General features: G+C 46.8%; 1 protein-coding gene across 4 annotated transcripts in view; it reads left to right on the top strand.

Moving 5' to 3' along the window:
- The window catches only part of SCRN1 (secernin 1), a 63776-nt gene extending 37549 nt beyond the window's left edge, over positions 1-26227 (top strand). For all 4 annotated transcript variants that reach the window (XM_072764639.1, XM_072764641.1, XM_072764640.1 and 1 more), the window contains 6 exons: positions 1058-1239; positions 5584-5786; positions 8133-8327; positions 10534-10699; positions 20233-20413; positions 22494-26227. In XM_072764639.1, the coding sequence (XP_072620740.1) occupies positions 1058-1239; positions 5584-5786; positions 8133-8327; positions 10534-10699; positions 20233-20413; positions 22494-22652 (1086 nt within the window). In that variant the 3' untranslated portion in view covers positions 22653-26227. The remainder of the gene's footprint in view (positions 1-1057; positions 1240-5583; positions 5787-8132; positions 8328-10533; positions 10700-20232; positions 20414-22493) is intronic.
- Positions 26228-26491: the final 264 nt, after the last annotated feature.

The raw sequence follows: 26491 nt of genomic DNA, 5'->3' as shown, positions 1-26491 counted from the left end.
TCCTTATGGATAACTTCGTTTAGTGGTTTTCTGATTTCTCCAAGGGAGCTCTCGCATGGGCCCAGTGTGTGTGGGGGTGGGGGTGGGGGGTCAGAGGGAAGAGCCAGCAGGTCTGGCTCTGAGTGAGCTGCTCCCACGACCCATCTTCCATTGGCCTCAACACACTTTGACCCCTTTTACTGTCTTCACGCTTCTTTGTAAGAGTTTGTGTGAAGGCAGGATTCTGAGGCTAAAAATCCTTTGATCTGGACGAGCTCACTCATTCTCCAGGTTAAGATACAGCAGCCTGGAGAAGGTAAGATATACACCACCAAGCAGTATGTCCTGCAGTCCTGACAACAGATAGAAACATGCCCTTCTGGGACTGTCTCCTTAGGTGTCCACTGCGCAGGCTTAGCATGTGTTAATCAAATGAGACAGACGGGGAAGCACGGTGTATACGAGAGCATTTAATGCATTAGTTGAATGTAAAATATTATCATTTTTCTACCACTAGAGTAATCGTGGAGGTTGTCAAACTGGTTCCAGGGAACCCTAGGGATCATTGCCCGGGGCATAAGAACCCCTATTCTTCAGACAAAATTTTCCCTTGAATTTGCTTTCTATATTAAGTCTCCAGGTAAAGTTTCTCCTATAGTAGGGCTCTTTAACTATTAATCACTGATCGAGAAGGATTTTTGCACATGAGGATAAATAGCTAGGTTTGTGTAGAATGCTGGTGCCCCTCTGTGCCTACTGAAATGACCAGACGGAATGTTCAGGGCAGAGATTGACTGAATACCTGGTTCAAGAAGATGACTAGTATATATGTGAACACTGTGGATAAATTGCACTTGAACCAGAGACACCTGATAGGCAAAACTTAAACTCACCATACAGACGTCTGAGCTGCATTGAGACTTGGGTGTCGTTTAAGTCTGGTGTTCCTGAGCCCCTTTTATTTATTTATTTTTGGCTCTGTTTGTAACTGATGTGGTAGTTTGGTATAAGTACCAGGTTGGAAACTAAGTGGATCCTGGCAGATGATGGTCCTTTCTTTTGTGTCTTCATTTTTCAGTGCACTTATATTTCAATCGACCAAGTCCCCAGGACCCATGCCATTGTGATAAGCAGACCTGCCTGGCTTTGGGGGGCAGAAATGGGAGCCAACGAGCATGGAGTGTGCATAGCCAATGAAGCCATCAATGCCAGAGAACCAGCCGCTGAGACAGAAGCCTTACTGGGGATGGATCTGGTCAGGTACTAGTGATTCTTTGAAACAACTGCTTAGAACAGATGGGGAATGGGGGCAGGATTTATTTTCCTCCAAACCTCATATATGGTAACACAAGCCTCCCAAAGAAGATGTGGGTCTTTTTTTTTTTTTTTTAAGATTTTTAATTTATTTATTCATGAGAGACACACACACAGAGAGAAGCAGAGACACAGGTAGAGAGAGAAGCAGGCCCAATGCAGGGAGCCCAGTGTGGGACTCGATCCCGGGACTCTGGGATCACGCCCCGAGCCAAAGGCATAAGCTCAACCGCTGAGCCACCCAGGCATCCTAAGGTGTGCCTTTTGATATGAAGTTTAAGGTGATAGAAAAAAATAGATTACAATGGAATATTATTAAGCAGTAAAAAATAACCGAATGCTTATACATGCTTGAACATGATGAATTTTGAAAACATATCAAGTGAAAGAAACCAAGATGCAGAAGGTCACATACGTATGATTGCATTCACATGAGATATCCAGAATAGGCAAATTCATAGTAGTAGAAAGTAGATTAATGGTCGCTAGGGGTTGGGATGGGAAAATGGGGATATGGGGCTTCTTTGTGGGCTGTTGAAAATGTCCCAACTTTAGATTCTGGTGATAGTTGTGCAACTTTGTGAATATACTAAAAATCACTGAACTGTATGTTTTAAGTGGGTGAAGTTTATGGTTTGAAATACACTTAAAATATATGAAAGAAGAAAGGATACATATCAAATACATAAGATATAAGGGGAAAAAGAAGAAAAATGTCCCTCTTGTCCCCTCTTTATCTCAGGCATCTTTTCCCCTTTCCTACTCTGCTAGCCACTATGTAACAGGGGGAAGCAGAAGTGTGGGCTCAGCAGGATGGGATCTTTGCTCGCTTTCTGTTGTGTCATGAGCACCAGGAGTTGTGTACCTGGCCTTTGGTGGTTCATCAGTGATTGAGTTTGGACTGAATGACCAAAGGAGAGGATGGGCTGGAACGAAACGACATTCTGAAACAACTTTCTTTTTTCTGAAATAGTGAAATGCGATAGAATCGTGACCTAGTTGAGAGAATATTGGGCTGGAAACCAGGGGCCTTGGTTTTCAGTGTGAATACACCAAGTTATAATACCTCTCTGGGCCATAGTCTGCATTTGTTTCAGGGGAGGCCTTAGATTGGATGACCTCTAAAGAACCTCCCCAAACCAACATCCTGTACAAAGGAGTAGAGGTTTTGACACTTTGTAGGCTCTGTTGGGAGGAAGTACGCATTTACACAGAGATCTCTGTGATCTGAGGCTTCCACCAACTGATGGATAGCTCTGTTACCCTTTCAGGAATGGACACAGTGAGCTTGACATTCCAGTGTGAGAGTGACAGGCTTGAAAATAGGGATTCTCCTAAGGATTTACCATAGAACAAGATTTGAATTTGGGAGCATCCAAGGCCCAGAAAAACCTGGACTAAGCACACACTTTTGAAGGATCTGAATTGTACCTAAGGTAGATATCAGAGTAAGACTCTAACCTTGGTCCAGTAAATTTCATTCCTCTGCCTGCCCCAGTCATCCCTATAATGAGGTGAAGCAGCCAGTATGAAAGTAGGCGTGGGGGCCAGGAAGATGCTGTTCTCGTCCTGAATCACATGAATCTGCCCATCTAGGAGGCAAGACCCCTGTGAAAGGCTTTGGAACAGGCATCCTGATATCAGGTGACTTGTGGCCCTAGACTGCTGTAGCTCTATAGCATCTGTCCCCTGAGTCCCAGCCGGAGAGTGTGTAATCCTGCTATTGTTCACAGTCCTGGTACTGTGGAGCAGGCTGTCCTGCCCTTGTCCCGAGGCACGGAGGTTAGGTGGGAGTAAACAGGTGGACAAAGGAGTATTGTTTTCCATGGTCCTGGCACAGGGGGCAGGAGAGAGAAAGTTGTGTTTGTGGATGAGTGTCGAGGTCCCACTGCAGATACTGTACAAAGAGGACACTAAAGTCAGCGTGGGGGGCAAGTGCATGTCTCGGAAGTCTGCATGGAACACAGTAGGCAGAAGAGCAGGAGAGTGAGCTGGAAACTGCAAAAGAGAAGTCACAGCTTCCAAAGGCGGGGTGCCCCTGCTTGGGTATTCATGTGCTCCTAGCACAGGTTTGCATGGGCAAATTGGAGCCCTACCAAAGCCCTGGGACAGGCTTCTGCTTGGAATGCATGCACGAGACAATGTGACCTATAGACACAGCTTGGGCAGACCTATAGAAGTGCTCCTGGGGACACAGGACAGGCTTCTGCTTGGAATGCATGCACGAGACAATGTGACCTATAGACACAGCTTGGGCAGACCTATAGAAGTGCTCACAGCACACTTATTTGCTCTGGACCTTCAAGATCAGATGAATGCTTGCTTCTGCTGTTCCTCTTCGAAGAAGATGACACTGACCAACAGAATAGTCTACTTAATCCAACCTTCTAATGAGTTTATTTTTTTATCACTCTCCTAAGGTCTTAGGGTTCAGCTTTCAAATCAGTGCCTTGTCCTCAAGTCTTCCTAAATAGACCAACACTGAGAAATGGCCAATGAATTGATATATAATTATCTGACCATGAAAATAAGCCTGTTACAAGAATATCTCTGTGGAATTATTACTTCCCCTCCCTGGCAGCACAGCTAAAGGCCCTTTGGAAAGAATCAGGCTGGGTGAATTTTAGTTACGATTGGTCTCATGTTGGAACTTCACCAAGAACTGGCGTACACTACCACCTTAGCAGGCACTGTTGCCTCTGCTCTGAGGTTCTGTGCTGCTGGCACCAGAATTATAATGGGAAAGGAGAAATGAACAAATGGACATTTACTGAGTACGTATCAGGTGCCTTCCACTTTCAGATCAGCCTGAGAAGGATGTAGTATCAGTTTGACTTTACAAATGAGAAAATCAATTCTCAGAAAGGTTATGTTACTTAAGGTCATGCTGCCAGTGGGTGGCACAACCGGAACCAGAAGCCAGGCCCCTCTCTCTCTGAGTCACTATTTTTCTGCCATAGTGTGTTGCCTCTCAAATGTACTCATCACCTACTTGGTCCTGGGCAGTTGTGCTTGTGGTTTCACATTCATTATCTCATAAACCTGTCCTCAAAGCCACCTGATGACATAGGTCCTTACTTGCTAGGTAGCATAAATTTGAATTCAAATATATTATGTGACTTCCCCAGGGTCATGCAGAGGGCAGCATCTGTGCCCTCTTTAGGGGACCAATTAATTGGAAGGGCTGGGAGGAGACTGCTGTTTCATTTCCGAGGAATTGTGTAGTTTTTGATAAGTGAAGCTGTAAGCCACACCAGTAGAAGGAGGCTGATACTACGTAGGAGGAGAGATACGTTGAAAAGCATTGATCGTGTCCTAATCAGGCTCTGGTTCCTAATGCCATCTCTGAGTGAATCATATGCACTGAGGACAGTGGCTGGCTATGGGACACTTTCACTACCAACCAAAGTATGTGGCGTAGAATAGCAGAGATCAGGGTGTGCACTGGGCAGAGATTTCCTTTTGCTCAGAGGCAGGAGGGAGAATAAGCCACAGAAAGGGAGTCTTGGGGCAGCCCGGTGGCTCAGCGGTTTAGTGCAGCCTTCAGCCCAGGGTGTGACCCTGGGGACCCGGGATAGAGTCTCATGTCAGGCTCCCTGCATGGAGCCTGCTTCTCCCTCTGCCTGTGTCTCTACCTCTCTCTCTCTCTCTCTCTCTCTCTCTCTCTCTGTCTCTCATAAGTAAATAAAATCTTTTTAAAAAAATAAAAAGAAAGGGAGTCTTGATAAGGCTAGAGCTGAGCTAGGCAGCTCCATGGGAGCCAGGGTTAGAAAAGAAATAGAGAGAGGTGCCTGGATGGCTCAGTCGGTTAAACATCTGCCTTTGGCTCAGGTCATGATCATGGGGTCGTGGGATTAAGCCCTATGTCGAGCTCTCTGCTCAGTAGGGAGTCTGACTCTCTCTCTCTACCCCTCTCCCCTGATCGTGCTTTCTCTTTCTCAAATAAATAAAACCTTTAAAAGAAATAAAGAAAGAGAAAAGAAAAGTGAAACAGAGAGATGGCTGAGGTGCCCTTCATGGGGGAGAAGCCCCGGGTTCCTGACTCTTCTGTCTGTGTGGGAGGGGAAGTGCCTAAAGACACAAAACACCCCCCATGATTTTGAACTGAATGTGGGAGAGGTGTGCTGTGCTGTTCAAGTGTGCTGTGACTCTGTGTATCTGCCCACAGATGGACGTGTTTACACATGTCGGCCCGCTTCATCACTCCCCTTCCTCCTAGTCTTTGGTTATCGTGGTAAAAACCACATGGTAGGAAGTGACTGAGGTACACTTCTGGTTTTCTTACTCCAGGCTTGGTTTAGAAAGAGGGAGAACAGCTAAAGAAGCCTTAGATGTCATCGTCGCCTTGTTGGAGGAACATGGACAAGGTGGAAATTACTATGAAGATGCGGACTCCTGCCACAGCTTCCAAAGCGCATATCTGATTGTGGATCGTGAGGAGGCCTGGGTGCTGGAGACCGTGGGGAAGTACTGGGCTGCCGAGCAGATCACAGGTGAGCCCGTGTAGATGGGGCGGCTGAGGTGGATGCTGCCCGGATGTGTAGCTGCCTGCCCACTGCTGATGTGGACCCTCTCTGTGCTGGACCTTCTCTTCTAGGCTCCGCTTCTGGAACATGGGATGCGGGGATGTCAGCACTTGGGAAACACACTCCTGACATTTATTTTCTGTTTGCTTTCTGAGCAGGACCCAATTTTGACTACCAGCAGTTTGTGACCCAAAGTACTCTGACCAGGCCAAAGGAATGGTGACTTTCCCATTCCATTGAGTCAACAAGCCATTACTACAGGGAGCTGCTCCTCGTTACCCCCAGCCCTATAGCTCTTTGTGTTTGGAACATTCCTCTGAAAGAGGAATTGGGATCTGTATGAGGACCACTGACTGCCTCTGGGCCAACAGGCTCATTTCTCTGTGAGACAGTGTTTCTAGAAGAGCAGAAGACTAGGGAATCCACCCGGGAGGATGCAGTGCCCATTCACCTACTGCTCTGTGCTCCCTGCCACATTTGTTCTGAGACAGTTCTGAGGGAGGAGATGTTAAAAGGAGGTGTGGTTGTCCTGTCTCATCACTTAGCACCCTCATATTAGGGACTAGATGGGGTCCCAGAATGGGCTAAAGGGCTTCTGAGAGAACTAAGGAGTTTTAGGAGGGGATTGGGCAGTGGAGCCCCACTGACATTCCGTAGGACTGAATGACACACACTTGGACTGTGTGCTGCCATTTCCCCCTTGTGCACTCATGGTAGACACAGCTAGGAGATCACAGCGCGCTTCTCCTGTTGGACCTGTACTTGGCCTACGTATTTTTCTCAACTGAATTAAATCTTTTCTGGTTCCTCAGAATTGATGAGAGGGATGAAACCTGTTTTTGCATCATTGCCTTAGGGGTGATTGGAACCAAATCAGACTTGAGTTAGAAGCAGAAGATCTACTGTAATAGTTGAGAATCAAGCCCGTTGTTTCTTGTGGCCTGAGTCAGTGTGGTGATCAGAGTTGCTGTGGACGACAGGCATGTTGTGTCCTATTCAAGGCTGGCTTCTGGGGCTTGCCCGGAGGAGGGTGGCTTCTTATTCTCACAAGGGTGCTGAATGGGCTGGTGGCGCCCTTGCCTCCATCTCAAAGACTTTCTCCACCCCCATGTGCCCAGCATATACTCACTTGTGCCTGCTGCCCTACTCTTACGGTATTTACAGAACGGGTGTAGCCGGTGTGGCCAGCCATATCACCAAGCCTCCTGCAGTGCAAGACCATAAAACTCCTTTACCAAAAAAATTCTCCTAAGATGAAGCTTTACTATCAAATGGTTTCAAGAGGAGTAGTGGTCTGTACAGAAAAGCAGTCATATATTGCTTTTCAGTAGAACTTAAAGCTTTTTTGACCTATACCTGCTTTTCAAAAGCTTAGTGTCTCTTCAAGATATAGCTTTAAAAAACCCATCTCGTCAAAATGCACAGTCTTTCACTAAATATTGAAATAAAACCCTAGCCATTTCTTGGACTCATTGATTTCATGTCCTCTGCTTCCAGCAGCAGTGTGATAGTAATAGGATAGTAAATTTGGCCCCCAAGTGCTAACATTCCTGAAAGCAAGTGTCTTATTATAAATCAGCCCTTGAGGAAAATACTATCTGTGGAGTTGCTCACAAGAGATTTTTGGTAGTTTAGTATGAAGAATGCCAAAATCACTTATTTAGGCCAAAGCTAGTTTTTATTTTTTATTTGTTAAAGTAGTTTTATTCTTGTATTATTCTCTGAAATGATGAATGGCAGAGGGCCAATGCCTATCAGCTAGAATCTTCCTTATCTTGGAAGAATAATTCAGTGAGGCAGAACATACTAGAAGAACTCAGTCTAATACTGACCTTGTCTCTAAAGGACTGGTTTTTAGGCAGTAATGACTTTATTGCAGCTTGTGGTTTGAGCAGCTCTCTCTCTACTTCATTCTCCAAGAATTTAGATCAACATGCTTCCTGGCAGCAGCAAATATGGATGGCTTTTTTGAACTACAACTCATAACTTCTTAGTGTTCTAGACAGTATCTTGAAGCTTGAAAGCCAAGTCATCCTCAGGGTGTTTATAGCTGAGGCTTTGGAAGAGCTAGAGCAAGCCTGCCAGCCAATGGGAGAATTTCTGGCCTAACTCTTATCCACCAAGCTGGAGTGTACTCAGTGTGCATGTGTTTCTGATTCTAGATTTCTTTACCCACACTTACGTTTTTATGAGAAAAAAAACTCCTGTAGATTTCCCACACTCCTATAACTGGGCACACATGTACACACACACACTCATACTGATATACTCAACTATGTATTTCCAACTAACGGGGCTTTGTACTCTCTACAGAAGGAGTGAAGTGCATTTGCAATCAGCTTTCACTCACCACGAAGATCGATGCAGAGCACCCTGAACTCAGGAGTTATGCTCAGAGTCAAGGCTGGTGGACAGGAGAGGACGAGTTCAATTTTTCCCAAGTTTTCTCTCTGGCTGATGACCATCTAGACTGCTGTGCAGGCAAAGACAGCTTAGAAAAGAAAGAAGGTGAGTTAGTACATCCCTTATGATTCTCCCTCTCATACCTGTGGTCTTGTAACTATTTCAGAGGACTTGTCTGATCTTAGGATCAGCAGAGGAGGAAATGAGAGTAGACCTTGTACATACAGACCAATTTGTGTTGATGCCCCTGAGGTGCAGGAAGGATATCAATGTGTATTTCTTATTGTAGGATGCTTCCTCACCCATGGGAGGTTCTTCTTCTGGAGTGGTTTCTCCTTTAAACATCAGTGTTATTGTACCTGTCTTTATGATTCTTATTGAAGCTTCCTTCTATCTCAGCATTTGTGTATTTGACTTACTGTCTTCCTGTGTTTTCCTCTCTTATTAGGCTGCTAGGCCTTGAGGGCAAGGCACTGTCCTTTACTCATCCTGAGTTCCCTTTTTGGTGCCCATTATAGACTTTTGCTCTATGAATATTTATTGAGTTGAACTGTTGACCTGAGTTTTCTTCCCAAACCTTCTATCTTCTGCCCAGTTATTGACTTGATCAAAATACAAATTTAGGTAAATGTGGTGACTGGATAGCTTCGTACTTGTGTGCCTGAGTGGAAACCCTTCCAAATAAACCACCACGGCCACATTTTATATTTGCCAGTGATACGTGTGTTTTGTAAGTTAAACCTGCGATCATTTAAAACAAGGGTTGGCAGATTATGACCTGTTTGTTGGTAGCCATGTATTTGGTGAATAAAATTTTATTGGAACACAGCCATACACATTTATTTACATATCGTTTAGGACTGTTTTCATGCTATAATGGCACAGTATGTTATAACAGAGATATGTTGCCCATAAGCCTGAAATACTATCTGGTTCTTCAAGAAAAACTTTGCTGATGCTTAATGTAGAAAAACACTTCAGGAGTTCTGATGTGGAGCTTAATTAATGTATTCAGCGTAGGGAGGTAAGAAAGCATCCATTTTACAATGGGAACTTAAAACCATTAAAAGTTCAAAACAAACAAACAAACAAACAAACCTAAGTTGATAAAAGTATATAATCCCTTATGTGAAGTAGTCTCACCAAAACATCAGACCTAAATCTGATGAAGCTTCTGGATCTAGCTACTAGTTTACAGGAAATACAGAGTATGAGGAACATATTACATAACATCAGGCGATACCATCTGCAAAGTTCAGACTGTGGGAAATTCTATAGGAGAAATGGCCCAACAAGTAAAACGCAAAAGAATAAAATGAGAGGCAGAGATTAAAGGAAATTTGAGACATTATCAACTACTAGATCCTGATTTAAATCAGTAAACTCATTTATGAGATAATGAGAACATTTGAACACTGGGTAGTTGAAGAAATCAAGGTTTTTATTCTTAATATTTTTAGGTGTGACATTATATATAGAAATTTACAAAGGGGATGTGAGTTGTATTAGTGAAGTTTAAGGCACCTTTTCCCTCTGTGATGCTTTGATCCCATCTTTGTGAACACAGACCGAAAGAAAACTGTTTTAATGAATTATAAACAGAAGGAGAAAATGTAAACCTGGGGTTCTGTGCAGTCAAGGAATTGTTAACACATTTAGTTGAAGTCAGAGACAGTAGTCATAATGACTTGAATATTCTAAATACTTCTTTGTGTGAATCTCTTCCACTGCAAAGGCCATTCTCCAAATATCGTATTGAGTCTAACCAGCAAGAGTGTACGAGAGAGCTAGCTTAGTGGAGTGTGCATAGATTGCATGTACTTTGCTATGCAAGTACCTTTCTATTGCAATACTGCACTCATTGAGGTGTTGCTCAGTGCTCTAACAAAGAGACTCCAAAATAATATGGCTTAAAGAAAATGGAAGCTTACTTTTTGCACCTATTATAGTCTAGATGTGTATGGACAGTCCAGGGCTGGTGGGTTACTCTGCCTCAACACAGGACTTCCATCTGTGGACCACTTATGAGCGTGTCCTAGGCAGCAGCAGGAGGAGGAAAAAAGTGAAGGACAAACTGTCCTTTTTATGGGCATGACAAGGAAGTTGCACATTTCATCTCATCTCCCATTGGTCAAGATTTATCATGTGGCCACATGTAGCCACAAGGAAAGCGGGGAAATGTCTTCTGTGGCTGGGCAGACATCAGCTATCTGTTCAAGAGTTGTATTATTAAAAAGGAAAAGGAATGAATGGGATTTTGGCTAACGACCTGCCACTGTTACAGCTTCTCTCTTTCTCTTTTTCTTTACAGAAAGCATCACTGTGCAGACTATGATTGACATCTTACGGGACAAAGCCAGTGGAGTCTGTATAGACTCTGAGTCTTTCCTCACTACAGCCAGTGTAGTGTCTGTTCTGCCTCAGAACAGAAGCTCGCCATGCATTCACTACTTCACCGGGACCCCAGATCCTTCCAGGTTTGTCTGACACACAGTCACGCTGGCAGAGAGTATATGCTTCCCTTGAAAGCTCATCCAATAAGCATATAATACATTCCTCTCCCTTGCCTTCTGTAGCTGAGTCACATTTTTCAATCAACCCCAGTGTGGCCAAGGCAGTGCAGAGAACTTTGGCTAAGGGAAATTCTTCTTGGCTTTAGTCATATCATTTTTTTTTTTTTTTTAAGTAGGCTCCATGCTGGGCATGGAGCCCAACACAGGGCTCAAATTCATGACTCTGAGATCAAGACCTGAGCTGAGATAAAGAGTCGGATACTTAACTGACAGAGCCACCCAGGCATCCCTAGTCACATCATTTTTATGACAATCATAGAATCAAATGATTTTAATTCAGTAAATATGTGTTGAGTTGATATCATGGGCCAGGTGTTGTGCTATGTGTGAGGGATGCAAACATAAATAACACAAAGTGAGACAGATGCAGGAATGCCCGAGATTTATCAAAGCAATCAGTTCCTATGAGCTAGAGGACAACGTGGTGCAGAGGCCAAACCTCAAGTGCGCTGGCCACTTCCTTAAGACAGTGTGTTTCAGGGGGTTACCTTCTGCCCACGTATTTCAGCAGAGGGGTTGTATTGCTCAGGGTTTAAGAACACAGCCTCTAGAATAAACTGCCAGGATTTTGAATTCCATCTGTCTCACTCAGGGGCTGGTAAGTTGCTTAACTTCTGTAAGCTTCAGTGTCTATACTGTACCATGGGGATAATCCCAGCTCCTACCTTGTATGCTTGTTGGGAGGATTAAATGAGATAATCCAGGAAAATACACAGTAGGTTTAACTTCTCTTTATTAAGACTGTCTCTGATTTGCCAGGCAGACGGCATTCTCACACCCTGGTAATGTTGAGTCACATACAGCACCAGTCACATCATCAGTGGCTTAGGCACAACCATCCAGTGGTTTCTAATTCTGTTCATTATCAGAATCACTTGGAGCGGTTTTTGAAAAATACAGGTGCTTGGGCCTGTTGTATCAGAATCCTTAAGGTGGGCTCAGGAATCTGTCAGGTAAGACCGATTCTCAGCCTGGAAAACTCTAGAAGACTTCCTATTCCACTAGTTTCACTGGTATTTTTTAGGAGTTCCACTGGATGAAAACCATCATCACTGTTTGAATATTGGACATCAAATCTTTAACTGCTACCAGGAAATCGGTACATATTTATTCTTATTATTTCAGGAATATAAGATAGTGATGGTGTCTAGAAAGGGTCATCTATTTCTTAGATGACTCAGGAGAAAAGCTAAGTACCTCTCTTAAACTTTTGGCCTTTTTCTTTTCTTTTCTTTTTCTTTTCTTTTCTTTTTTTTTTTTTTTAATGTTTAGAGAGAGAGAGTGTACATGTGAGAGGGGCAGGGTGGGGAAAAGGAAGGGCGGCAGGAGAGGGTGAGAGAGAATCTTTTTTTTTTTTTTTTTAAGATTTTATTTATTTATGGGGGGGGGGGGAGAGAGAGAGAGAGGCAGAGACACAGACACAGGCAGAGGGAGAAGCAGGCTCCCAGCATGGAACTTGACATGGAGCTCGATCTCACAATCCTGAGATCATGACATGAGCTGAAATCAAGAGTCAGACACTTAACCTACTGAGCCACTTAGGGACTTCTCAGCCTTAGTTTTTAAACTACTGCCAATATCAATAGATCATTCTAGCAGGATCTATTTTTTTTTAAAGATTTATTTATTTATTCAGTCAGAGAGAGCGAGAGAGAGGCAGAGACACAGGCAGAGGGAGAAGCAGGCTCCACGCAGGAGGCCCGATGTGGGACTCGATCCCGGGTCTACAGGATCACACCCCGGGCTGCAGGCGGCGCTAAACTGCTGCGCCACCAGGGCTGCCCAGGATATGACTATTAAGTTCAGTGTAATCTATTCTTGATTTTTCATTCATTCATTTATTGATTCAATAAGACTCATAAAGCACCTACTGTATACCAGCTATCATGCTTGTTAGGTACTAGGGATGAAGTGTGTACAAGGTGACAGGTGGCTTGGAGGAGATGCTGAAGGAGCAAGCTTCCTAGAGGAAGGATCCCTTGAGTGCCAGGCATTGTGGAAGAGCAAGGGTTTGTTAGGTACAGAAAACAAGAATGACATTTTGGGTAGAAGGAACAATGCAAATGCTGAGAGCCATCAAACAGTATCCTCTGTGGATTAGGTTTCCATCTCTCTTCCAACCTCTACTCCGCCAGTGAATGAGCCCCAACTGCCCTCGTGTGGCACCTCTGCCGGCCTCCCTCAGTGAGCCTCTACTGTGTGATATACCAGCCAGTCTCCCAGGATGCACTCCTGTTTGATCCCAGCTACTTCCTCTTAATCTTCCCTTCCAGTTCTTGATGCCTGGTTTCATGGATAGCCTCACTCCCACCCTTTGTTTGGTCCATCAGCTCTGGGGCTCGTCTTTCCCCCCTGTTGTCTGGATTTCCCCTTATGGACTCTGACTTAGCTTGCCCCCAACACTGATGGCTCAACCACCTTGAGAACACTCTCTGTTGGCTCACAGGGATACATGCGGACACTTAGAACCTGACACAAAAGTGCCTGGGATGCTCTGCCTATGTATTTGGCCATGTTTTTTAGGAGCCTTTGCAGGAGTGGATTGAGCTGAAGAAGGCCTGTACCACCCCTTTTGCTTCTGATATCTCAGGCACCTGCTCCATCTGTGCTTAGAAGGCAGGGCTCTGTGAGGCCAGGACAGTAATATGAAGGAATGCCATTTCCTAGACTGAAGTGCGTGGCCCGGTACAGTTCTAAGATTGGGCTGGGAAATAGCCCTCTAGTATTTAATATGGAAAATTTCAAGTAATTTTTAAAAGAAAATGATTCATGGTTAAATTAATTGAAAAGACCGTAAGGAAGATTAAAGGCTCTCCGGAAGACATTCTTTTGTGTCTTCCAGGGCTAAGTGAGCTGCCTTTCTTACTGCGATTGTTAGAACTGTCACAGATTCAACATTTCAGTGTTTCTCTGTAATTGGGCATGTTTAACATTTTGTATTTTGTCAGCAGGAAGCATAATTACCTACTCTTGGGTTTTTAGGTAGTGAATCGGGGAAACTTTAGCTGGCTTCTGCTGACGCTAAAAACATTAGAGAGATGCTTTCAGGAAATCATTTCAGAGCAGGGGGCTGGCAAAAGATGATGATCCAAGAGCAGGACTCTGCTCTTTACCGCTCCCAAGTAACATTCGGAACCAAAGGACCTGATCTGTTGTTTTGTCTGCTTCAGCACTTCTCTGCCCTTTGCTCACTGTATTTCTTGCAGATCCTTCTCTCGACTTGTTCCAGCCTTTTTTTTTTTCTCTTTCTCCTTCCCTCTCAGTATGTACCAGGTATGATGCAAGTTTGGGAGCTGAATGTGTCAGAGTTTCAGAGATCCAGAGAGATGCAAAAGACCTTCGATTAATTATATTGAGATATTAGTAATATTCCTCTGAGTTAGCCAGTGCTCGGTGATCCACATAGTGACACTGACTGGCCTTAGCGCTGGGGTTCTGACCTCTGCAAGCCCCTTCCTCGGTGGAAGCCAGGACTGGCCAAAGCATCAGTGACGTGAAGTACTGGAGAGGGAGAGAGTAGAGAAGTCCCTTAGCACTTTGAGAACGTAACAGAGTCCTGCAGTGTGCTGGAGCCAGTGAGAGCCGATTACGTGCCTCTCTTCCCAACCCTGTGTTCAGTGACGTCACACTGGCAACTTGACATGGGTCACACCGCAGAAACTGGCTGACACCACGAATCAGGGCTTATTTGCTCCAGACATGGTCGTCAAACCAGCACATCATCAAGAGGCCCTGACATCTGAGAGAGCCCACAAGTACTCTACATACAGGATAGATAAACCAAGAGGGGGAGAAAATGGGAAATTTTTTCCATTTTAAATATTAAAAGGCTATCAGCTCATTTCTCTAATCAGATTAGGCTGTATATTTACACCTAGGGAACAGAAAATAGAGAGGAATTTCTAGGGAAATAGAGTCTTTGACCTTCTTTATCTAGCAGCAAAGAGCTGGGGATACAGGCGCCTGGGGTGTGTGTATATGTGTGTGTGTGTGTGTGTGTGTGCGTGCATGCGCGCGCGTGTGTTTCCACCTCTTCTCCCAGTGTACTAAGCTTGAGAAGCTAATTGGATTAACTAAGACTGTCTCATCTGGTTAATTCAAAAGTGGTGACAAGTGGCACCTCTTAGTTGGTGGAGATAACTCTATGAGCCTTAGACACCACAGCCTGTAAATACACCTCTAGTGCGTTTCAGGGCACAGCTGGCACAGATGTCCACAATGCTGAGGGTCCCATGCAAAATAGCAGCCCCTTACCCCCATTTCATTCTGAATCCGGTCGTAACCATCTTGCTCCTCTCTTCTATTCTACAATTTTTCTTTAAAGATTTTATTTATTTTTTCATGAGAGACACACAGAGGCAGAGACACAGGCAGAGGGAGAAGCAAGCTCCTCACAGGGAGCCCGATGTGGGACTTGATCTCAGGACCTTGGGATCATGACCAGAGCTGAAGGCAGATGCTCAACCCCTAAGCCACCCAGGTGTCCCTACCCTGCAATTTTTACCTCAAAACCTTCCAGAGCCTCTGGATCCAACCCTCAGCTTGTCCCATGCTCCAAAAGTAGTAGTTCTGTTTCTCTCTAAATAGGCTCCTCACTGATCAGTTCTGCTCTCAGCCAGATGTGGCTAGGACTATGTGATTCAAGCGCCTCAAGGTAAAAAGGCAGAGTGACCCATTCAGAGAGACACCTGCAATCCAGAGAAAGCTGGTTATCCTGAGTTCCACTGAGCTTGGTTGAAATTTTGCAAATTCACCAGCGCAGGACCTTGGGCCACTTCCCTCTGTGCCAGCGGATCTGCTGGGGACTCCAGAGCACGGGGGAAGCCTGACTCAGGCACCAAGGAAGTTTCTGCACCTTCAGTGAGAACAGAGCCATGTTTAAGGTCAGAAGGGCTGGCTGGCCACTGATAAAATTCCAAAGCCCACAGCACAAAAACATGTTAGATTTTTCTGCATGATGTGTATTAAAAAAAACCAACAGAACGATATAATGGTGAGAGGTTGTAGGGGAAACCTGATCTCAGCTTTAGACGATCTGAATTTAGTTCTCCATCAGCCACTCATTAGGAATATGCCTTTGGACTAAGCACCTAGCTGCTGCGAGCCCCAGTCTTCTCATCTGTAAAATGGGTTAAGAATTTTGCCCTGCCTTGTTCATTGCTCTATCCCTAGGACCTAGAATGGTTTGTTACTTAGGCATCACTCAACACATATTTACTGATGAATGAATAAATAATTAGGAGTACCAGGAGACCTGAATGCAAGCACTTTGAAAATTGTGATACATTATAAAATGTCAGGGATTTTCATGGTAATTTTGTTTTCCTTCTAAATGAGAAAACAAATGAAAGGAAAACATTTTTTTGTACTGGCTCACTGTGTCTATCACAAGGACAGATAAGGCAAAAATGCCTCTAGGGGAGCATGTTTCTTGGCTGTGGCTCAAAGTGTCACCCAAGGCTAAAATTCTGCAGGCCTCGGAGACACACTGGAAGCCCATGCTGTGTTTCCTGTCATCAGACTGTGCCTTGGACCTTAGATTTGTCTCAGGGATTGCTGGCGGTGTGGTGATATGGTTCCTTTCATGTTACTCGTGGCTTCCTTTGTTTAATTGTTCCTCAAGAGGATGGATAGCTCCTTTAGCGTAGCTCAGCCAGGTTTAAACCTCCTCATTAACCAGTTGCCGGGCTGCCCTTTGCTACTGGAATAATTTTCCCTTCTGGGCATATTATCTTGGGTTCATGTCACAGCACATCATGGAGGGGCTGAGTGTCAGGGTGAATTCCAGGGTAGGTGGCTTCTTTGAAAGTGAGGACAGAGCAGAACTAGCTTTCTGGAACCCTCTCATGTGTGTCCCACATCAGAGCCATCCCTGACACACTCTGTGTGTGACGAAGTGTGCCCTGGCCTGTCCAGGTGGCCTGGGAGGGGTGGTGCCTCATGACCCGGGTGGCAGTTTCAGCTTTGCCACCGGCTGGACATGTGACCTGAGTCAAGTCATTTAATTTCTGAGCCATTAACATATATTTGATCAAGCGGCATTTAAGAAGCTACCGTCGGAGCTGTTAGTATGGGAAGATGTCTGAGATTCTCCTCGGCTATTTAGAATTGTAGTGTGATATTCTGTAAGGCTTGGCAAGAAATCAGAAGGTTTGGGTTTATCCACATTCTAGTTTTTTTGGGTATGTACGCACAAATAATCAAGCCTGAGTTATAATTCCCATATTCTGGCTTAAATAAATATTTGTATTATTACAGTTTGTCATCAGCAGTAATTTTTATTCATTCAACCCTGAAATATCTCCCTTTAACCATTTGACAAATCTGTGCTTCATGTTTTTAGCAGTTGAGGATACTGACTTCCTTATAGACTCTGAAAAAAAAATCCGTGGAGAGCTGTGGCTGCTTTAAAGTATTATGGGAACCTCATCATATTTTATTATTTTAAAAAAGAAAATCGATAGTTGGGGAAGGATAAACATACGGCGCCCCGTGTCTTAGGAAAGCCACCAGACACCCCTACTGATGTTAAACTAACCTCCACATTCCGGCGGGTGGGGAGTAGGTTTGAAGTCACATGGAATGTTCTGATTCTTACTACACCATTATCCTAGATATTGGATGCAGAAGACCACTGCTGTGCTGAGCGTGAACTTCTTGAAGTCAGAGCCACAAGTTCATGGGTTGCATGACATACAAACAGAAGTTAAATAATAGGTTTAGAGGCTGGGAGGGACCTTAGAGATCATTGGAGTCCCGATGAGTGACAGAGAGGGAACAGAGAGTGTCCGCGGTCGGTCAGAGGAGGAGGGGCCGACCGCCCCAGTTCTGAGCCCCAGCGCAGTCCCCGCCACCACTGCCACCCGAGTTGCTCCCAGGCCGTGGCCCCCAGAGCCACGCTCCCCGCCCACGGGGCCGCTGTGTCAGAGTTCTGGTCCCGATCGCTGGCCTTAGGCCGCGGAGGTCCCGGCTCTGGCCCGTGCTGCCCGCAGCACAGGCCCCGGGCTGAGAGCACATGAGCTGCGCAGGCTGGGCTCCCGGGGAGGGCCTGCAGGTTAACGTGTGCTGCCGGGGTGCACTGTTGGCCCCGGAGCTGGGGTGCTCGCCCGCCCTGAGGCTGCGGGCAGGGGAGGGACGCCGTTAGCTCTGGACTCGCTTTCCTCCCGCTTGCCCTCCCGCCCCCTCTGTTACCCTTTCCCAGTGACCCCTCACACTGCAGCCCTTTTGCAGAATCAACCGCATGACTAATTGGATAATTCAGCATTAGAGAATCAAAATTGCTTTAGACACTTTAAAGCTTTGCGTGGATTCCTTTCACCTTCAGTAGTCAGCGTGCAACATTCAGTAGAGGGGGGAGGGACCGATGTGTGTTCCCCAGGCTGTAGGAGGTGGTGGCTGGCAGTCTGTGCTCCCTCCGTGCTGGGCAGCCCTGGTCCGTCCTGGGCAGGGCAAGGCCCTGGCAGGCGTGGCCTGGGGATGGCAGGCCTGTCCGCGCCCTGTGCTTCCCAGGAGATAGGGCTGAGGATGGGTCTGAGTCTCCAGGAAGCATCCTCATCACCTGCAGAGAACAGGGTACCTGGCACCTATCTCGCACCAGTGTCACCCACTTTACCAGCTTGAGCTATGAAGGTCTCACTGATTTTATTTTTCAGTGCTTTTTAAAAAAAATTTTTTTTTAAAGATTTTGAGAGAGAGCCAGAGAAAGAGCATGAGCAGAGGGGAGGGGTAGAGGGAGAGGGAGAAGCAGGGTCCCCCCTGAGCACGGAGCCCAATGCAGGGCTCCATCCCAGGACCCCGGGATCATGACCTGAGCTGAAGGCAGATGCTTAACTGACTGAGCCACCCAGGTGCCCCTCTCACTATTTTTAATATTCACATGAAACTTAGCTGGAGCCTATTCTTGCAGAGTGACTTCAAGGTCTTTTTTCCTCTCTTGAGTCCTCCTTCCTTTGAGAACCTCAGGGAACCACCGCAAGAGGTCACTTCTCATGATAGATTTTCTCCACTTTTCCACAAGTTTGCTTCACCTCCCTTCACTTTTACAAAAGAGGTACATTAGTATGGTACCTGTTTTCACCAACTAGAAGACATCCCAAGAGGATGTTTGCCTTTTACGAAATGATAATTGGTTCTTGGCCTTATACCATCATGGCTTATGAGAGGTTTCCTAGGAACGTTCCACCTTCAAATATCTGGGGAAGCCTGTACTGTCCTTCCTAGTGTGTTCCTCAGACTTAGAGCCCCCTGGGGACCTTGTTAACATGCAAACTCTGATTCGGTAAGATGGGGGTGGGGCCTGAGCATGATGCTGATGCATCACATCCAGGGGCACAATTTGGGTAGCCAGGGTCATTGGTTCCCAGTTCTTTTCAGATTGTGGCACACTGGCAAGGCTGCCCTGGCTGCCTCAGGCCCAGCCACCTCAGGATCAGCATCCCAGCTCACTGCTAACCCACCTGACGCCTGGAGGAGCCGAGGTGCACCAGTTAAGAGGAGAGAAAAGAACCCAAATCTGATTGATACACATAGTCTTTTCCCGCTTCTTATTATTGCACGTGCTGCTCCACAGAGTGCCTGAAAGCGGGCTACCCTCGGGGCCCGGGAGCACTGCTTTCATTCAGCACTGTTTTATCTGGGTACAGAGAGGAGAATAGGGCTCTCTCCCCATGTTACACTCAGCTGTGGTCTCCACACACCCCATTGGGTTGGGATCTCAGGATGCAGTTTTTAAGAACTATGGCTCTTTTGATGTATGAGTGTGTATGTGTTGACGTGTGTGCAGTTATGCACAGATACCCTTGTGCATGCGTGCACACACACACACACACACACACACAATCATTTTCTCTAAGGTATACCATCATGCCGGAAGAGCTGAATGAGTTCTTGCATTAGCCACCTCCTATGCCCAGAGCTCCTCTTTCACACAACAGGGCTGCTGTTTCTCTGCAGTGTGTCCTCTCTGGGGACTCTGGGAACCTTTGTGTCATCTGCAAATAAGGTAGGACCTTAAAAAAAACCAAAGAGATAAGGTCTCAGGCTCTTCCTTTCCAGGGAGGCCGGTTTCCAGGAAGATACGGTAGAGAAAGGCAAACCTCTTTCAACACAGGTAGATGGCCCATCACGCCCTTTCTCAAGACACTGTGTTTCTGTTTGCCTTTACATAACTGAAAGGGGCCTCTCTAACGGTCTTCCCAGGACAAAGCAAGTCTGTTTTGGTCTCTCCTTGCTTTTAATAGAAGAATTTGCAGCTGGTAAATGACAGTTCTACTAAAATACTTACTAAAATATGCAGTTGTGTCGGTGTCCCGGCCCCCACCAGCCCCCTTCCCGCCCTCCATGCATTGGCTCAGGCAGTGCTTGCCGAATGAAAGGACAGTCAGGTGTCCTCAAGCCTCAAGCTCAGTTGTGGTGAAGCACCTCTCCTTTCTCTCCAGGTCCATATTCAAGCCTTTCATCTTTGTTGATGATGTAAAACTGGTCCCCAAAGCACAGTCTCCTTGCTTTGGGGACAACGACCCTGCCAAAAAGGAGCCTCGGTTCCTGGAGAAGCCGGACCGCCGGCATGAGCTGTACAAGGCCCACGAGTGGGCACGTGCTGTCATCGAAAGTGACCAGGTGAGCCTGGGGCTGGGCCCACGGGGGGTGTGGGGGGGGGGCACCATCCGTGAGAGGTGAGGCAGGAGAGCGGTTATGGAGCTCACCATTTTCCTCCTCGCCACCTTGCATCCAGAAATTCAGATACCCAAGGCCCTTCCTAGAAAGCTGCTGTTGACCTTTCCAGCCAGTCTCTTGAACCAAATGAAACAAAGCTTCCACTTCAGTGGGCAAGGAATATCCCTCTTTCATTTACTGTGTACCTAGGAAATAACAGAAACGTGTGGTTCTAGTAGGGATCACTGCTTTTCTGCTGTCTAAAAATCTTTGTATACTTTTGAGGGTAAGAAGTTGTACAAGATGGCAAAACTTTATTTAAAGTTACAATCCTATGTTTAAAAAGAAGTAATTCTTCAAAGAAGTTCTGGAAATGGATGGTTGTACAACAATGCAGATGTTCTTATTGCCACTGACCGTGTACACTTAAAAATGGCTAAAATGGCAAAATTTGTTATATATGTTTTACTATAATTTTAAAAAGTTTTTTTTTAAAGATTCTCAAATTCCTAGTGTTTTGAAAAAGTTATTCTTGAATGTGCAATTCCCCCCACCTCCCCAACCCCCGCCCAAGTTCTGGTAAATAAAATTAGAGGACATCGATTCAAATAAGACACACACCCTGTATTTGCCCACGGCAGCCATTAGTGATGGATGGCGTATAAAACTCAAGCCTCTGTTTTGCTGAAGGGAAAGGAAAAGAACATGGTTATTAGATGCCCATCTGCTTTGCAAGCATGTGTTTAACAATTTGAAACAGGTCCAGTCTGTTCTGAAGAAAGGGACACCGTGTAGATAAATTGGTGCCTGCATGTGTGTGGGCTGGGTGAGCTTATCTCATGCTCGGCTCGGTGGACTATATAAAAAGCATGTATAGAAGGGCAATATCAATAGTAAATCCAAGGGAATTCAGAAAGAACCTCAGAGAACGGCAGCCTCACTACTCCTAGAACTTGCTCTTCTGTGCCACAGCGATGACCATTTGAACATGTCAAAGTCATAGATTTTTTACATTTGCCTTCCCTGTTGAACACTTCCTGAGAATCATGAGTGCTGCTGCCACGCTGCACTGAGCTTTGCCCAGATGTCCACCTTGGTTTCCGACTGTGCGAACTTTCTAGGTGGATGACAGCAAGCCCTGAATACAAATGCCACTTGGTGCATGGTTTTGTGGTTATGGGGCAACTAGAAGGCAGAGGGAGAAAGGGCCATGTGTTTGAACTATTCCACATAAAATGTCAAAGAGATAAGACTGATGAGGTTGGGTGGGCTTTGCAATTGAGCAATGACCATTGGTTTGAGCCAAGGCGGTGTCAGGAAGAGGTGGAGGGGTGGTGACAGCAGCTTCTCCACTCTGAGACTAATTGGGCCGATGAAAGCTTTTCATGGTCATCCACTGTAAGTGAGTGGAAGAAGAGGTCTCACTACCTCAGGAAAAAAAGAAAGTTGGGGGATGGACATGGCATGTGTTTATTTGCTGATCCATTTATTCATTCAACAAACAGTTATTGGGAATGCCTATTGTGTCCCAGGCACTGGAACATAGTGATGAGTTCAGTTCTCCCTCCCAGGAGATCATGGTCTAAAGGGGGACACAGGCAAGTAAGACAGATCCTTCCAAGACAGGAAGAGAACAACCATGGCAGAGGTAAAGGCATTGACAGGGAGCCCAGAGGAAAGGGTTGAAGAGGCCTGGTGATGGGTACAAGATGACCGAGTGCTGAGGAAGAGCAGGGTGGAGTATCACGGGTTGGAAGAATAATGCAGTTAATACAGTCTGGCTGAAGGGAAGGAAGGCAGGGCAGGAGGTGAGGCAAGCAGGAGCCTCGTATGTCACAAAAGATCTTTCCTGAATGTCTCTCGGGTATCTGGATTTTATCCTGAAGGTAGCAAGGAGTTAAGGAGGCCAAGCATTCTAGAATGATCCCTGTAGCAGCTATTGGGAAACCTGTATTGGAACGCTTGAATGGGGTGGGTGGGGTGGGTGCCGTGGGCGACTTTCTTGTCCATTGTACTGACTCGCACCGTTTCCGTCCTTCCTCAGGAGCAAGGTCGCAAGCTGAGAAAGACCATGCTGGAACTGGAGAAGCAAGGCCTGGAAGCCATGGAAGAAATCCTGACCAGCTCTGACCCCCTGGACCCCACCGAAGTGGGGGATCTTTTCTATGACTGTGTTGACACGGAGATTAAGTTCTTTAAGTGAAGTAAGCATTCCCTTTCCCCTTCTTATTTAAACTTTCCCACCTTACTAAATGACCAGCAAAACAAACCACTCTCCTGTTTGAGTAGAACGAGAAAGTTCAGATGTGTCAAAGTCACACTCGTGTTCTGCCCCGAAGCTCAGCAACGTCCCCTCCTTCTACAACGTAGCTTCCCTTCTTTTGCGATGTAACGCGTATCCATTTGCCTGTCGTTCGATCGTATGACTAATTGTGGATTTTCAGCTGCTCTCGTTATATCTCGGTGACAGTGGACACATTAGCCTTCTCACGGAGGACGAGGGTTCCTCGGGCCTTGAAAGGGGGCTCCCGGCGCTGAGTGTGCAGGAAGAGCAAAATCTTTTGAAGTCTTATTCCTTCTCTCAATTGACGGTTTCTCCCAGGCTCCCGAAGGGCCCAGAGCTGTTGTGTGTGTGCTTGAGGGAGAAGCTGCCCGGCCCCCCTTCCCACGCGTGCGTGCCTGTCCTGCAGAATGTCCCCAGAAGTGTCTGCTGAGGGACGAAGCCAGTGGGGGGGGGTCGGGGTGGGGGGGCTGTGTGGTCCCAGCTCCTCCCGAGTCCGTGATCCTGAAGACCTGTCTTCTGCACACTGCGCTCGCCTGCAGTGGGGGGTGGGGTTGGAGTTGGGGGGCGAGGGGGGCTGGGGTAGCTGGAACCGCCCGCCCTAGAGATGCGGAGGCAGCCAGGCCCGCGGCCTCCCCACGGCCTCCCCCCCGGCCTCCCCGCCTGGCTCTCCCCAGAGGCCTGAGGCGCTCCCCACGGGGCAGCCTGCCCACCCTTAGATGTGGCCTCGTGTCGGGACGATTTCGAGGGCCATCTGCTTCCTTCAGGATTCTTTAAACGGCCCAATGGCCTAGTTGCACCCTCCCGGCCCCCAAAGCTGTGAATTTCTCCAGGGAAAGAAAAGGAGAAACCCTTGACCGTTTCGATTTCAAAGTCGCCGGAATCGGGGCAGCGGCTACATCATCTCAGCAGAGGCTTTAATTAAACTGATTTGTCTCCCACGTCGTGTTCACGTGGAGGATTTGACTGGTGGCCTGAGCGTGGAAGGAGCGCGAGGAGGAGCAGACGCCCGGCGCCCGGGACACAGGGCGAGGAGGTGACAGATGGGCGCAGGAGCTCCCGCGCGGTGGCTCCAGCCCCAGGCCTCCTGCCCGCGTGCTCTGCCCTCCGAGCCGCGCGGGCCTGTGGTGGGCGGCGACAGTCCTCCAAGGGGCCCGCGGGTAGAGACTGCACCGACGGCGGGGCACGGCCGGCCTCCAGGTCCGGAAGGGACGCGGCCGCACACCCAGGGGTGGGCACGGAGGCCCACGGGGCCTGTCGGGACACACCGTGTCCTGCCGACTTCCCCCTACCGGCGTGGGCACGAGAGAGCCACCGGCCTCGTCCCGCAGTCTTGTAGGTTCTGTGTGTAAAATCACAAACGACAGGTGGAAGGACATGGGGAGGAGGCTTGGGCCTCCCACCCAGGGCCCATCCAGGGCTCTCGCCGGCGTTGAACATAGGGTCTCCTCTGAGAGGGAACGGCCATTCTCAGAGCATCTGTTTGCAGATTCGGGGGTTGGGGGCGAGTCTTACCTCACCCCTTCTCCGTCCACGTGCTTACTGGTTAAGGCAAGCTGATGTGGGAAGCCACCCTAAAATCTCACCTATAGTAGGTGGTTTTACCTCCACCTACTATAGAAACATTGTGTCAGACCTGACAGGCCTGAGATACCCAAGGTGATGGGGGGTTTTACCAAGAGAAGTCTAGTGAGAATTAATTACACAGACGTCTGCTTTCGTTATTTTGGGCCAAATGAAGGCCATGGATAACCCATACAGCCGATGCCCTTCCCTAGCCACTGCGAAGTGGCCCTAACCCCTTCTGTTAGGGGACATATGTCCAGAGTCTCAAAGAAGGGCCAGCCCTGCAGGAGAAAGGTCTTGGCTGACGCTGTATGTCACAATTATGATGTCCCCATGTTACCACCAGGGGGCATGTCAGCCCTCCATGGCGCAGCCTGGCAGGTGTTAAATGGGACTGGGATACTTCCATCAGGCGCAGAGGGGGAGTCTGTGCACTGTCAGGCCCTCAATAATAGCAGCATGAACTCTCTGTGCACTGGGAGTTGCGAGGAAAGTCAAGAAGAGAGTAAGGAATCTGCTGATGTGGCCGCGCTCTCTGCTAGTGACTTTTATCTACTTACGTCAACTGCTTAAAATACGTGGTTGGATTTTGAGCAGGCTGTTGGGGTGATGCTCCTTTTTAAATGCTCCTGACAGACTCTGCTTCCGAAAAATGCTTATCAATACATGGATTAATTCTTGACCAGGGATCGCTTTTCTAAAGGCATTATGGGGAAAATGAATATTCATGATGAACTATGAAAGCAACGTTTTAAAGGTCAGTGTGTAAATAGCTTCCTGAAATACCATTTGTGTATCCATTAAGATTTGGATGGGGGAGCTGTGCATGCTTTGTGCAGAGAGAAGACATGGCCATCAAGGATGGAATTTCTCCCCCATTCCCATGCCCCATAACTAAACATAAGCTATTTAGTCTTATCTGGTAGATGGGATATGCCATACATGAAGACAGCCTTCATCCTCTCGGGGAGGGGGGGTGGGCAGAGGCTGCAGTAAAAGAAAATTGGCAAAGCAGAGTAGTACTCTTCACTCTTGGAGGTTGGTTTGGAATGCTAGGTAGCAATCTAGGTAGAATAAGGATATACTTGAAATTATGGTGATTCTTTAGTGCCCAATAACCTAAGACACAGTGTTATTATTAGAAAGAGTCTTTCTTACAAGCTAACAGAGCCGGTGTGTACCTATTAGACATTAGCCATGAAGTCCTTTCACTGTTGGGTAAATTATTAGGTCTAAAAAATAATTACCAACCAGGCAAACTACTTTACTCTCTAACTTATGTCACCCCCACATTGGTACAGGTGTTACACAGCTCTGGCTGCCCCAGCAGGGAAGCCAGGCGGGACCAGTGTGTCTGCTAGGAAGGCACTAACTGCATTCTTGACTGCAGAACAGTCGGGTTATTTGTCGGGGAGGTCTTCAGCTGAGCTCTCAGCTTAAGGAGGGAAGCACATGGGAGAAACAGGGAGGGGAGCCCCCCCCTGGCTGGCCATTCTTGTATGGAGGGGGAGGAGTGGCAGGTCACACGCACGTGCTGTCCCAGCACCACCCTGTGCCTCCCTGTGGCTGTGACATTTCATTCTGCACAGTCCCTAGTCCCAGCTCTCCTCCTATGGTTTGTGTCAAATGTGCTTTTTATCTGACTGACTTCAAACATTCCGAAATGTCACATGCAGATTTCTCATGGGAATGAATATGTACATGTTTGCAATCATGTTGTGAGAAGTTAAATGTGTGAGCTGGAAAATGCTGTTGGCAGGGAATAATAAATAAGAAAACCTTTCTGTTTCCTGCAGTGGGAACTGACCGTGTAGTCTTAACAGCCTTTTGTACAAATATCTATGAACCAGATAACTTCCCTATCCAGTGCTTGCCCTTGGAATTGTCTCTAAATACATCAAGCATACAATAAAAGAAAACACTGAAATTAATGTCCTTGTGTTTCATGAATAAATGTGGGCATCAGCCACAAAATAGAAAACGTATGAAGGGGGGATGTGTTTTTCTGACTGGAATCTTCAGAAAACCCAGTCAGCTCAGTGTTTCCAACATGGTGGACCGTACTGTGGATGGCTTCACTCTTTAGAACCAAACACAAAAGCACAGTGAGACACCCCTTCACACCCACCAGGATGGCTAACTGTCAAAAAAGTAGAAAATAACAAGTGTTGGTGAGGATGTGGAGACACTGGAGC

The sequence above is a fragment of the Vulpes vulpes genome, chromosome 7 (genome assembly GCF_048418805.1).
Source record: "Vulpes vulpes isolate BD-2025 chromosome 7, VulVul3, whole genome shotgun sequence".
NCBI classification, from domain to species: domain Eukaryota; kingdom Metazoa; phylum Chordata; class Mammalia; order Carnivora; family Canidae; genus Vulpes; species Vulpes vulpes.
Note: the sequence above shows the minus strand (reverse complement) of the source record. Positions and strands in the feature narration are given on the sequence as shown.